Raw genomic sequence first — 14,736 nt, 5'->3', positions numbered from 1 at the left:
TTGAATTAAACTTGGTGTCTCTGATTCCCTTACATATGTGTCATATGAGAGTTTGTTTAAAGCCAGTATCTAGTGTTTCTCCTCTACAGGCCAATTACTGTATCTCAGTAGGATAATAAATCAGTTTGATGTTGTTTGTTCTTGACAGCTCCCTGCTTGCTATTACTCAGAGCATTTTTGATAATACATCTTAAAAAAGACTCTTTTCCCAGTCTAAGCTCTGAGGAGAATAATTTTCTAGGGAAACAAGTCATTATTTATAGGAGTTACTGTCAGTGGGAGAAAAGCAAGGAATAACAAACATGTTAAAAGCAAGTGAAGAAAACCACATTTTTTTGATCGTCCATTTTAATTGAATTATCTTTTCAGTGAGTATCTATTTATTGTCTTAATGCAGGGATGTGCTTTGTGGATACCTTCTGTGCTCCAATATATCCAGCGTGCCCAGACTTGGAGAACTTGATGGTGAAATCACATCATCAGTTTTGCAGTTTGGAAAAGTCTACAATTGCAGGTAATTGGAAATCCTGAAAACGGAGCAGAGACAATCAATATTCATCTCGCATGGAAAAGCAGCTTTCTCATTCCTAAGTGGAGAACAACTATTTCCATTTAATTTTTTTTCCTATTAACACATAACCATTATTCTAGATCAACCTTTGTTAAGCTTCAGGAACTTGACTGCATGTGGGGTGTGCAGCTGTTTTGCAGTCCCCTCTGTGTAGTAAATTTTGCCTGTAGAGACATAATGTTCTTCTCTGGCCTCTTGATTTTACATTCTTTAATGTTTGTGAAGTACTTAATGTACTCAGAATACTTAGACATATGCCTGCACTGCCTAAGCTAACTGGCAGCTTAATACGTTGCCATATGTTAGCTGAATCCCAATTATAGACCTGCTGTGTTCTCATAGCTTCACACAACTGTAAGATGAAACAAATTCCTATACAAGTAAACTCAATGTTTTGTCCAACACTAGCTCTTACACAGGAAGAATGGTCTTTGTTTTCACCATTGCATTTGATGTAGATCTACTGCATTTTGGTTTGTTTCATGTTAGGGCCAATGAGATACATAAGCCAGTAGTTACTCTTTCCTGGTCCTGGGCATCACAGAATCACAGAATGTTAGGGATTGGAAGGGACCTCGAAAGATCATCTAGTCCAATCCCCCTGCCGGGGCAGGATTGCCTAGACCATATCACACAGGAACGCGTCCAGGCGGGTTTTGAATGTCTCCAGAGAAGGAGACTCCACAACCTCTCTGGGCAGCCTGTTCCAGTGTTCGGTCACCCTCACCGTAAAGAAGTTTTTCCTCATATTTACGTGGAACCTCCTGTGTTCCAGCTTGCACCCATTGCCCCTTGTCCTGTCAAGGGATGTCACTGAGAAGAGCCTGGCTCCATCCTCATGACACTTGCCCTTTACCTATTTATAAACATTAATGAGGTCACCCCTCAGTCTCCTCTTCTCTAAGCTAAAGAGACCCAGCTCCCTCAGCCTCTTCTCATAAGGGAGATGTTCCACTCCCTTAATCATCTTCGTGGCTCTGCGCTGGACTCTCTCTAGCAGTTCCCTGTCCTTCTTGAACTGAGGGGCCCAGAACTGGACACAATATTCCAGATGCGGCCTCCCCAGGGCAGAGTAGAGGGGGAGGAGAACCTCTCTCGACCTGCTAACCACACCCCTTCTAATACAGCCCAGGATGCCATTGGCCTTCTTGGCCACAAGGGCACACTGCTGGCTCATGGTCATCCTGTTGTCCACTAGGACCCCCAGGTCCCTTTCCCCTACGCTGCTCTCCAACAGCTCTGTCCCCAACTTGTACTGGTACATGGGGTTGTTCTTGCCCAGATGCAGGACTCTACACTTGCCCTTGTTATATTTCATTAAATTTCTCCCCGCCCAACTCTCCAGCCTGTCCAGGTCTCTCTGAATGGCTGCGCAGCCTTCCGGTGTGTCAGCCACTCCTCCCAGTTTGGTGTCATCAGCGAACTTGCTGACAGTGCACTCTATTCCCTCATGCAAGTCATTAATGAATATATTGAATAGTACTGGTCCCAGTACCGACCCTTGAGGGACTCCGCTAGACACAGGCCTCCAACTGGACTCTGTCTCATTGACCACCACTCTCTGGCTTCTTTCCTTCAGCCAGTTCACAATCCACCTCACTACCCGATCATCCACACCACACTTCCTCAGTTTAGCTGCGAGGATGCTGTGGGAGACCGTGTCAAACGCTTTACTGAAATCGAGATAGACCACATCCACAGCTTTACCATCATCTATCCACCGGGTTACGTCCTTATAAAAGGCTATCAAGTTGGTTAAGCATGACTTCCCCTTGGTGAAGCCATGCTGAGTGCCCCTAATGATCCCCCTATCCTCATACAACACAGACAGAATGATCCTAATGATCCCCCTATCCTCATACAACACAGGCATCATACAACACAGACAGAAATGAAGGCAGCATCCCAGAGCCCAGTTTCTCGAGCAGTCCCATCTAATCACAGCACAAGTCTCTGGGGTCCTCTTGACTGTCTTGCAGTGGCGGCCACGTGAAGCTCGATGAGGAGACGGACCTGGGCTATGTGGAGAACGGGACGCCGTGCGGGCCAAACATGGTGTGCCTTGAGCATCGCTGCCTCCCCACCGAGGCCTTCAACTTCAGTACCTGCCCAGGCACCACAGACAGCCAAATTTGTTCAGGACACGGTGTATGTTCTTATACTTTTTAATCCTTTTTTCTGTTTTTGCTGAGTATCTGGCATTGTGTAGTGTACTAGCTAGACCTTTCAGGAAGCAGCAGTGTGACTCTAGAAGTCTTTATACTGGTGAAGCTTTTGAAAAGCAAAGGGGGAGGAGGCATGTAAATAAACATAATGCATACCTGTGAAGGCATCTTAAACAATGAGTCACAGTAAGCACATACTAGTTTTGCAAAAATGTTATCAATTGGCTCTTTTGCTATCACTTCTGCTACCTTGGTATTTCCTCAGGCAACGTACTGGAGAATATAAAGGGTTTAAGAGCTGAGAAACTTGGGTCTCTGTTCTTCCAGATGCTCTTTTTAATTCCCTCTGTATTATGTCAACAGCCAAGGAGGTTCACAAAGTCATTGGATTTTGTTGGCTGAGAGTTACTTTGCTCTAGAGAAGAGGGCAGTGAGCTGGCTCTTGGCTAGTGGCAGCTTCTCCTCTCGGTGCACAGCCTATGGCTTTACTGTGGCCCTGGCGAGTCCCTTAGTCCCTCACACAGTTTGAAACAGTGTCCAGATCCCTATGGCTGAGCTGAGATCAAAGGAGTTGTTCTCTCATAACATCTTTTGTCTTCTACACTGCATTAATACTCCCTTTTTTGTCTGAAATTAACCACTTTCTCATATTTTGAAAAAATAAAATCATTGAGGTTCAGAGTCTCCCAAAGCAATTATAAATGGCTCTATTAAATATATTACATTAAAATTTATTAAGGTACTTAATACATATTACATATATTTATATATAAAGTATAATAATACTTTAAATACATTTATATCTAACATATAAATTAAAAATTGCTGTATATTCAAAATGTTTTGCAAAATTTTGCAGGCAGTCAAAATCAGTGCTATATGACTGTACTTATTCTGTAGGTATTAATTATGGGAATAGATTAATTTTATGATTTTATTCTGAGCTACGCTTTTGGCTGCAGGTTTGTAGCAATGAAATAAAGTGTGTCTGTGACCGATTCTGGGGAGGAGATGACTGCAGTTCTCGCATCAAAGATGATTTTTTTTTTGATAGAGATGCCATTAATAAAGGTATGTTGCTATAATTTTTACCAGTAACTGGAAAAGCTTGGATTTGAGGAAGGTTCATTAGCAAAACTAGATCTACTCTTTCAGTTAGCATACAACATGATTCACCATTGGGCACCTCATTCCCTTCCCTTTCTCCCACAGCAGAAGCACTCAGTGTCTGTGAGTGAGGTCTCAGACCTGGGCCTGGATGTGAGTGGTGCCACTCACAAGCACTCAGTACACCTCTCGGGACTGGTACTAGTGTGTCTGGTTGTACCTTGCTTGTCCCAGTCATCTGAGTGGCCTTATTAAGACAAGCAAAAAGTTACTGGGACTTTTCATATCTAGATGGAAAGGTAGTGTTGCTTACATGATTATTTCTTATTTGTAGAGTCAATTTCTTATTACGTGTCCAGTATGCAGAATGGAGGCACATAAATCTTAGGCTTTACATTGTTTGAGTAAAAGTTTTTATTAATCTTTAGCCATGCACACAAGAGAAAGATATATTGTGGAAAAATTAGGGTGTAAATGTTTTTCGTTATAAATCTGTGTAGGGGGGGCTGTTTTACCATCTTCTAGAATGTCTCTTCTGGTTAGTTTATTCAACTATGGAAGGGATTTGAGCAAAAACAAACAAAAAAGTCGCTTTTATTCCAGTGTAAGCATGTATTTGCCAGGCAGGTTATAAGGATGTAAGCTACAGCAGTTTAGTATTGATCATATTATATTGGCATACCTGGCACAACTTTCCCATGTAGCAAGTGTTCAGCTAAGGGAAATGGACACAGAGGTCAAAGCTTGATTTACAAATGATCTTTTTATGTCCATGCTGCACTTCAAGATTATATCACTGGTTACAATTAATCAGCCTAATGCAAGTTGTCCAAAGACAACAAAGGTTTTTGAAAGACAGTGCATTTACTGGTTTTGTATACTTTTCTCCTAAAACCCTGTATATTTTTTCTTTCTTGTGTTTCCAGGTGTTGTTAGCACAAATATAATAATAGGGGCTATTGCTGGCATCATTTTAGTGTTGGCGCTTGTTTTAGGAATAACTGGTTGGGGTTACAAGTAAGTAAATTGTGTTCTTCTTAATACAGTTAAAAATATGTTTATTTCATCTGATAGCTGATTATGTTATGAAAAGAAAAATTCAAACATAATTTAAAAAATCCAAATTGGATTATATTTATAAAGTGATATTTTTATGCTATTAGCGTTTTTCAAGCAATTGTTACATGTGTATGTGGTTTTGGAGAGCTTGATCCAGGTTTGAAATTTATTTCTTATTTAGTTATTTATTTTCTTTTTTTGTAGACGATCAGACTATGATTTTACCGTATCTGGCAAAGGAAATATAAGAATATTGTTTGATTCAATTATAAATCTTTCCTAATGACAAAGTAAATTTAGCAAGATTAGCCTTCAGTCAGTCAGTAAAGCATTTAACCATAGGCTTCCTTAAACAGATGTTTATATTCAGTCAGCTTAACCTGAAATTAATTCAGGCACGTTTTTCAATAAGAGAGAGAGATCTGTAATTTGCAAATAAGGTGCGAGTTCTCTCCTGGTGTAGAGCTGTCAGTGTTCCACTCACTGAAAGGCAAAATGGATTATTTTAGCCTGACTGATCTTTTTCAGTTTTTCTCCTTTTGTGAATTTCTTCTAACACCAGAGGGGTTTAGGGTTTTTTTGCATGTACTAAAAAAAGATTCAAGGTACTTACTTTGTCACCTGTGTTTGTGTGAGACTGGCTTTTGAAGTCCTTCCTCCACGGGTCCTTGGTGTGCTTGGAGGGCAGGGCAGGTTCAGCTGCAGGCAGTGCTGTAGCTGGGACATGGCCCCAGCGGTTTGGCATAATGAACTGGCACATCGCCTGCTGGTTTGTTAGACTGAGGTAGGCTGAGGGCAGCTCAGAAATGCATAATGAAAGAAGCATTTGGAAAAAAGCATGAAGATTAGGATAGTAAAAAGATAGGTTATGCTGTATTGGTATATCACCCTCAGCTTCTGGCAGTATCTGAAAATCTGGACTTCTATTTTGAGTACAACTCCAAAAGTTAAGGGCTCATTTTGAGATGCCATCTAGCCAGTGGGATTAGTTTTTTAGAGGTGGAGGGCAAGAGTGCACCTTTCACTAGCAGGTTGACAGTGAATAGACTTAAACTCATCGTGAACTGCACCTCCAACTCAGCACTGACTTTAGCCACCAACATGAATGTATTTTCCTTGTTTATTCTGATTTAGTATGTTTATGTTTATTTCAGAAGTATTTTCTGTAGAAATATTTGGAGCAAAAATGTCATTCTGCATACATTGCTTTTCTTTACATTTTTTTTTCTCTTACTGACCATGTATACCTGCATACTGATAACTCATTCTTCTTTCTCTTCTCTTCTCTTCTCTTCTCTTCTCTTCTCTTCTCTTCTCTTCTCTTCTCTTCTCTTTGTGTGGAAAGAAACTACAGAAGACAGAGGTATGTGATAAAAGTAATTTAATGTATCTTAGAAAGCTCTGAAAATAGGTTTTCTTCCTTCTTGGTTATGTACATGCTATAAAGAAAATATAGTGATGAATTATCATATTTTAAAGAATATTTACTTGAATATATGAAATTGGTATTTATTCTATAAATGCATTGCTTGAAATCCTGATTTCACTGGACTCAGTAGCAAAAATAATGTTTACTTCTGAGATAGACTATTTTATGTAGGAAAACAGAAGAATATTTCCAGTAAGAGAGACTGAAAATCTGCTGTTAGAGATGAAAGTGTTCTTCAGAGGCTAAGAATTGAATAATTAATATTAACATAATGTTCAGGAGCCTTTTGAGACACATTCATTCCTGGAGCTGCTTTGCAGTTAAAAATACAATGCAGTTAAATTGCTGTGCGAATGAAGAGCCCGCCACCCTGCTCAATTGATTTGTGGCTAAAGCACGGTACCATCTTCAGCACAGGGCTGAGCTTTCACCCTTTCAAGCTTGTGGACAAAACCCAAACACTTCCTTGTAACTGGGGTTTGGCTCCTGGAAGACCACCTGCCTTTGATCAGTCATCTGCCTTGGCAGATGGGTCTTCTGGGAAGGAGTTGGCTCCTTCCTCTTCCAGTCCCCCACAGATGAGAGGGTTTCTCAAATTGCCATTTTCTGCCTCTGTCACTGCCTCCTGATCCAAGCTGCTGCTTTGTTTGTTGCCACTACCCATTGTGCTTGCTCTCCATTTCCATTACCTGGGTAGCGCTTTCTCTGCCAGGCTCAAAATACTTGCAAAAAGCAGAAAAGCTCTGCCAAGTGCTGGTTGCATGCTACAAGGTCAGATAGGTGGGAGGAACGGTAACGGGAAAAAGGCAAAGTTATTGAAGTCAAGCCTTATGGAGAGGTGGGTGGGTAGGAAGTGTCACCCGGCACAAGGAAGGCAGAATTTCAGGGTTTGGAGCAGTGGTACACGATGTATCTATAAGTGCAGACAAACATGGCCATCAAGTTACTCTACTGCATGTGTATCAGTGTTGGCTGAGGACAGAGCAGCCAAAACCTTGAAACGCAGAAAGAGACCGCCCTATGCATATTCGCATTGCAATATTAGAGAATCTAACTTTTTCAAATTCCCTCATCTCCAGAAATTAGTATATGGACAGAGCTGTGAGTATGCAGTCAGTCTGCAGCTGTGTCTGTGGGCATGGACAGAGTGGAAACCAGCGTAAGCTGAGCCTTTTGAAGATGATGGAAGGCTCCATCATTTTAAAGATGATAGAGATATTTAGCAACTAAATCTCCTTCATGCAGAAAATGAAGTTCTGTAGGCTAACTGCTAAATAGAATAATTTTGGATATGTACAAGGAGTTCTCCATAAATGGAAAAAACAGACATCCATCAGAGTGTCCAGAGTGTCTTTTTTTTTGATTGTTTATGATTACTCCTTAAATAAAGATGAAAACAAGCCATTGAGGTATTTTTGAGCATTACACAGGGAATGGTATTTGGTAGTACTAAGCAAACTGAAAGTAATAAAGAGCAAATTAGCAAGGATTCTGTGAGCTGGGATAGTGTGGCTTAAAGGGCACAGCTACATGGGAGAAGTTATTTCTGATGGAGTACCAAGAAGGTAGTTTGCTGGAGGAAGCCTGGACAGCACTGAGTCAACTCCCAACACACTGATGGAGTGGCTGAGGAATGGGGCCAGAACCGAGACTGGAGACATGCTAGAAGCAATAGTGTGGAAGTACTGTATTACACTAATGATTTATGTGCCATATAATTATATATTTTAAATACTTTAGGAGGATTAGAAATTCAGCTATGGAATGAAGAGAGCCCAGTTCAGGTCTGTAGCTGGACGCATTCTGAATGTGAATCAACCTTCTGATAAATGTGCATCTTAATAGGGGCAGACTGAAGCAAAAAGGCCTTGGAAAGTGCAAGGCTGAATAGATAATTAAGTCGCTGGTATTATGGTATAGCCAACTTTCAAAGTAGCTACTTGTGCTAGGGAGGATTTTTCAACTTGGTGGAACTGTAACTGGAATATTTGCACAGCAGTTTTTCTGCTGGCATTGAATTCACCATCTGCAAAAAAGTTGCATAACTTGGTTAGGACTTTCTAATGCATATATAGTTTTATGCACTATAAATGAGCTTCTAGTATTGGAAAAGGATAAACTATTATTCGATATGTGTGGCATTATTTTTGTGTGTCTTGGCAGATTGAGTCTACTGTGGTAATCAGGAGTAGCTGAGAACCTCTGACGCTGGCGTTTGTTCCCCCACATAGGAACACTGTTGTTAAACTGGAGGTTTTTCTCCTCCTGAGGTTTAAACAACCCAACAGGTTGCTATTCTTGAATTCAATAAGGATCACAAAAAATAAATGGAAAGCATCTACCTCAGAAGGAGAAAAGCATTCACTTTTCCTGAACTCCTTTTTGATGCAGGCATGCGTTCAGCTCAGGCTGCAGAACTTGTACTGCACCTGGGGATGCTTTTCACAACCAGTAAGACAAGCCCTTTGGAATGTCTGAACTTGGTTATCCAGTGTTTCAAGAACTACAAACTATTCACTTTGAAAATTGTGATCAGTTTATCAGTGAAATGTTCCTTGTTTTCGTGTACCAAAACCACATAATCCACTTTTCTGCACATATCAGAAGCATGTGGCAGTTTTCTCTCAGATGCTTGAATAATTTATTAATAGGCTTATTGTGTGTGGTTAACAGGTTTCCTCAAGGACCGCTATCCTTACTTCTTTCTTTTAAACTAATATTTGTGCATATTTGTGTGCATGCTGGTGCCTGTCATGTTTTCTGACTTTACGATGTTTATTATACTTTAGACAAATACCCCAGGGAGATTATGTAAAAAAGCCTGGAGAGGCCGACTCTTTTTATAGCGACATGCCTCCTGGAGTCAGCACAAACTCTGCATCTAGTTCTAAGAAGAGGTCTGCTTTTCTGTCGCATTTTCAGATTTCTACCTGTTCCATCACCCATTATTCCATTAGTCAGAACATTTCATTGTTTTGCAGCAGGTTTGATTCTTTCTTCTTTCTTTGTGGAATGTTTGAAATAGCATCCTTTATGCTTTGATTACTGATTTTTCTCACGTGCCCTCACCTGCTAATTATTACAATTAGTCCAGAATAATCAAGTTTTCCACTGTAAAGCAATTTTTGGTTAATCAAATTTTCATCATCTCCCTGTTTGAGAATTGTTTTCAAGTAGACTGTAATAATAATTGCTGGCTAAAAAAAAAATTAAAAAAAGAACCACAATTTTTTAAATCATAGTCATGTAATCAAAGAAAAGGAACACTGTCTTGCTTCAATAGTAGTTATAAACATAAGCTGTTCTATATAAATGTTATTTTTATATCTTTATTTGTCAGCATCATTAATGCACTGAGCTGACCTAGAGTTCTGGATAATATTCTTGCTGTCTCACATTAAAGATGATGGTGCTTTCATTTTATTCCACTTACTAGACTAGTATACTAAATGGTCACCAAGTGTTATCTTAGAAAATAATGTTACAAAGACTTTCTGTAGTTTTGTTCTTGCTATTATGAGTAACCAAGGAGGGCATTAGATTTTTGCCCTTGATCAGATTTCACTAATTCTGTTATTGTTACAGTTACTTTAAAAACCCAACAACATTTTAAAATGGAAAAATCATTGAAAAGCATTGAGAGTCATTTGTAATTGCTAAGGTCATTAGGTCATGATGCTCAGCATCCCTCTGCAGTTAGAGATCCTTTAATTCTGAAAATCTCCAGTGAGCACTTTAAAACAATTTATGAGAAGCACTATGTCGTAGGAGAGACAATCCTGAACTGCTTCATAAGAAAGCTTCAGTTCTCTGTTCTTGTCTCGCTGAGCAGTCTATAACTGTGCAGTTGATGAAGCCATTTTCTTTGTTGTTATTTCAAAGACAGTAAAGAGAAATGTATGGGAGGGATACATTTGCAGTGACATTTGCTATTTGGGTATAGCAGCTTGATCCTGTATGCTACTTCATTCAGTCTGTTCTAATGAATATGTTATTAAGAAAACTGTAGTAGCGTATAATTAATTAATGATTTCTAATTTTTAAATTCAGCTTTTTAGATTTGTGAGTGAATAACTTATTTGTTTTCAGGGAGCAAATGTTAATCTTAAATGATGCACTGTTTGTGTTGGAAAATCTTTTCTCATTTGGATGGAGTTTTTTAAAAAGTCTCGGGAAAGCAAGTTTTCATAGCTTTGTGGAAGCAGATTCAAATACCAGTGAAGGAAAAAAAGCTTGGTTTTAAATTAATATAATTTAATGTGTTTCTTCTTTCACTCAGTATCTGTGTTTCCTTTCATACTTCATTTCTTTCATGTGTCTCTGTTTATTATTCGTTCCAAAAAGCTAATGGTTTCTAAGGTCTGTCTGTACTAGAGGGTTTTGTTGTTCCCCACCACCGGTTCAGGTATGTTGTGCCACTGTAACGTCTGGAAAAGTAAGTCTCACAAATACTCCATTAACATTGTGGTGGAGCTGACATAGTCCTCCCATTTCAATGCCCGAAGTGCTATTTCCTACCTTTCAAGCTGGTTTTGATTTGCTTTGTGTGCAGATATGGATGACATCTCTTGGGAGATGTTAGAGTGACAGGGCCATTAGCCTCCTGTGCTTCTCCATGCTGGAAAGCACTATGAAGTGCTAGTATTAGGATGTTCAAGGATTAAGGGATAACTTTATGATAACTCTGGCTATTATGGAAGAGCAAACACCAAAACCAGTATATAGCAAGACACTCCTGAACCTGAAAATAGACCATTAGGAGGAGAAAATTATTAAAAAAATCTGTTAATGGATCTGTTGGTTCTCAGACCTTTCATGCTGTAAGTAAGTTTGAATTAATGAAACCCTGGACTTAAAATTCATTGTGGCTGTGATTAGCCTGGTCTTCTGGAAACTGAAGAGCATCTGTCAGATGTCTGTCTTCCAAGAAAAGCAGAGACTGAAAGATGCAAGAGTATTCAGACTTAAAAACTATGGAAATAGATCCTTTAAGCAAAACTTCTTTGTAATAAGTAAGCCATCTATTCTGATCAGTTTTCAGCTTCCTCTTGTTTTCTTCTCTTTTGGTAATAATGGTAGATCACATGACAAACAGCTGAGCAGCAGCTCTAGTTCAACAGGAGGGAGCCTGTTGCAAAACCCCATGTGTTGGACCTTGCACACACTGCAAGACTGTTTTTGGCTCTGAGTTTGGCATTAAAATTATATCCTGTAGTGACTAGGTGACAAAATAAAATAGAAATTAAAAATTAGCAAAAATGAGACCGAGTTACCCCTCCACTGGAGCTACCAGCTGTGGGTGGGAGGATGTGCATTGCAGACTCCTGGGCCCCTGAAACTTGTTGCAGTGGGTAGAGGGAAGCAGTCCCAGCTTTCCTGCAACAGCACGAGGAGGGAGTGGGCAGTCTGCAGGCGGGACGTGAGGAAAATCTCCTCGAGACAAGCACAGTTGGAAGGGCGACTTCCAGCTAGGAACTGGGGCAGAGCTGGAAATCCAGTGTGTGCTGGTGTTTGTGCTTTCTGCAGTAGACATGGGAGAAAGCAGTGCTGAAGCCTGGGTCTTGAACGTGGACACACCAAACCACTGGCAAAGTGTGACTGCAGGGTTTAATCAGAAATCCGGGACGCTTTGCTAGTGCAGACAGACCTTAGGCTGTGTTATGTCATCAGCCTCGGGAATGTGACACTTTGAACTGCTGAGCTAACACTGCTGTGAGACAACACCCTTAACAATAACCACATCTGAGCCCTCCTATTCCAGGTCAAATGGATTATCTCATTCCTGGAGTGAAAGGATCCCAGACACAAAACATATTTCAGACATTTGTGAAAATGGGAGGCCTAGGAGTAATTCTTGGCAAGGTAAGTGTGAACCTCTGTGCTGGCCACAGTGGAAACCAGCCCCTAAGCCATTGCTACTCTGCTGAAAGTTTGGCTGTTTTTAGGATAGCAGCATGACTCCTTAAAATTGTGCCAATTGTTATTAACCTGGAATTGGGATTTAGAAGCACCCTACACAAGTACCTTTTGTTGCACAATGCTTTGGCACATAGAAATGACATTTAATTTCTCCCATTCCTCCTAACATGAAAAAGAGGAAGAAGTGTTTTCACTCTTGCCAGATTCTGTGGTTTTATCAGGCAGTGTTTAGTGTTTTTCTTGAAGTGTAGTGATTTTCTCAAATGAAAGCTGAAATTGAGTTTTTTGCTCTGCACAGTTGCACAAAGTAGAGAAAGATTACCTAAGTGTCAAGTTTACCTGGTCTGAGGTAAATCAAGAGGGGCTGACTTGTGACTTTTAAGTGGTTAAAGCTAATGAGGTAACGACTCTTTTGCTGGGTGTGCAAAAAGAATATGCAATTTGGCATGGGAAGCAGGTGAGTTTCAAGTTGTTTTACCATCTGTCTTTATCCTTTGATTTCTTTCAGGTAACATAGGAGGAAACAGAAAGAAAGTCAGAGGCAAAAGATTTAGGCCGCGGTCTAATTCAACTGAGTAAGTCTGAACTTATAAAAGCAAAGCCAAAAAGTACAGTTTTCATATTTGTGTTTTGTAGATGGAGGTAAAAAGCACTGAAAAGTAGACAGCTGCATTTTTGCTCTGTGGCCTATTCTGATTGCTGGCTGATAATCTGATAAATGGTTTGGTTAATGTATTTCAACCTCTTTTTATGTATTCTTTTAAAAATAACTATCAATTTTCTTTTTTGTGTAGGCTTCCTCACAGTTGTTCCCATAGCAATTCCCAATGATGGTGGCAGCCTGCACCATCACTGCAGGCTTTTGTCTACAGTAAACTGCCATTGCTGAGTGTATCCTGGTTCAATACTGAATTTGTGATAATCTGTTTCCTGCCCTTGCCTTCACCTTGGGTTGGGCCATTGCAGAGTTAGAGATTTGTATCTCTGCGTACCTGCCTGGAGTTTTTAGGAGAGGTATCTGTCTGCTTTGAGAGTACCCTGAAGTTTATTGTTGTAAGCCTGAATCAGCCAGTCTTGAGTAAGCCCTGCAATAAATGGGTAATGAGAGTCCTTACAAAGCAACTGATCCCCAAAGCTTAGAGTTGCATTCTATATTGATTTGTTGGTTACATTTACTGAAGAGCCCATGTACGCAGGGCTCCCTATAGGGAAAGAGCCTTTCTTATGTACTTAAGCCTACTGGTTCAGGCTCCTTTCGTGAATGAATGGTGAATGGCTGGAAACGTAATCTCTGGGCTTGTCAACCACTGGCCTGCTCTCACAGCACTGACGCCACACGGGAATGACACCTTCTTTGACCATAGTGGCGATGACAGTGCCCTTTCCCTATACCATTAGTACTAACTTTGCAGCTGTATGGGCAGATGGGCTTGATACCAACCCTGCTGGAAACTAATAATGCCAACTCCTCTCTGGGCCCTGCTTTCTTTGGTTTGGAGATTTTGAGTTTGTTCTGAAACTTTTCTTCCACCTGCAGTGCACTGTCTTGAGGTGATAGGCTCAGAAAGGTTCATAGAGAAGACCCTCTGTTACACGTTACAGAAATAATAGTTTGATGCACATTGCAATTATAATATTGCATGGTCAAAATGGCAACATGGGACGAGAAATTTTAGCCCCAGATACCTTGGAGGAGTTTATCTGTCAAGTGCCCCTGTGCTCTTGGTCTTCGTGCTGATAAACTCTTACTGGAACGTTATTTCGCTCGTTTTTTCTCTTTGCATGAGACAGTTTGATAAGAGCAAATTAGTCTGACCAAACTGCCAATAATACAAATAAGATTGCACATTCTTCTTTAGAAACTTGTCCTGTATTCTCCTTCATTTTCCAATTGTATTTCGTAAACAAAATTTGTTAAAAATAAAGAGAAGTTTAAATTAGTGATACCATTATTCTGTCATTCAGCAGAGGTGTACTCTGGGGCTGAACTGGTCCATAAAGAATGAAACCAGATCAGCTCTTTTTAGCCTAGAGTGAACATGAACTGCATGGGAAGAGTATTGTTTTCACTAAAAGCAAAAACCCCAATGGATATATTTTTTCCTCTGTGCTGCTCAGCCAGTATATTACACATTTGCTCTGAGATATTTGGACCACTAAATAAGTGGGTAGACAGAGAGAGTATGAGCTGGAAATCTTTTTCCCTGTAAATTTTTTTCTCTTTTAAAGGTGCCCCTGAATTCCCACCTAATTCTCTGCTTTCCTTGTTGCTGCTTGTTATGGTCTCTCAACACAGCAGCAGCCCTGGTGCTAGAGGGAGGAGGCTTGTACTTCCCAAGGGCTGTGCAGCAGCCTGTTAGGGATGGAGCACAGCATGTGAGAGAGACCTGCCAGGCAGGAAAATGCTCTTTCTCCTGACGAGGTCTATCCTGGATTGCACAGGACTGTACGGTTTGTCCGAGTCTCCTTGGCAAGCCTGTCACCCC

General features: G+C 40.4%; 1 protein-coding gene across 1 annotated transcript in view; it reads left to right on the top strand.

Annotated features, from left to right (window-relative positions):
• ADAM22 (ADAM metallopeptidase domain 22) overlaps positions 1 to 14,736 on the top strand; it is a 144,494-nt gene that overhangs the window by 115,759 nt on the left and 13,999 nt on the right. Inside the window, exons 22-29 of the mRNA XM_068404432.1 lie at positions 398 to 514; positions 2,551 to 2,719; positions 3,699 to 3,807; positions 4,770 to 4,860; positions 6,248 to 6,265; positions 9,121 to 9,315; positions 12,093 to 12,193; positions 12,759 to 12,825. Coding sequence (XP_068260533.1) covers positions 398 to 514; positions 2,551 to 2,719; positions 3,699 to 3,807; positions 4,770 to 4,860; positions 6,248 to 6,265; positions 9,121 to 9,315; positions 12,093 to 12,193; positions 12,759 to 12,825 — 867 coding nt within the window. The remainder of the gene's footprint in view (positions 1 to 397; positions 515 to 2,550; positions 2,720 to 3,698; positions 3,808 to 4,769; positions 4,861 to 6,247; positions 6,266 to 9,120; positions 9,316 to 12,092; positions 12,194 to 12,758; positions 12,826 to 14,736) is intronic.

This window comes from Nyctibius grandis, chromosome 7, assembly GCF_013368605.1.
Source record: "Nyctibius grandis isolate bNycGra1 chromosome 7, bNycGra1.pri, whole genome shotgun sequence".
Classification (NCBI taxonomy): domain Eukaryota; kingdom Metazoa; phylum Chordata; class Aves; order Nyctibiiformes; family Nyctibiidae; genus Nyctibius; species Nyctibius grandis.
Note: the sequence above shows the minus strand (reverse complement) of the source record. Positions and strands in the feature narration are given on the sequence as shown.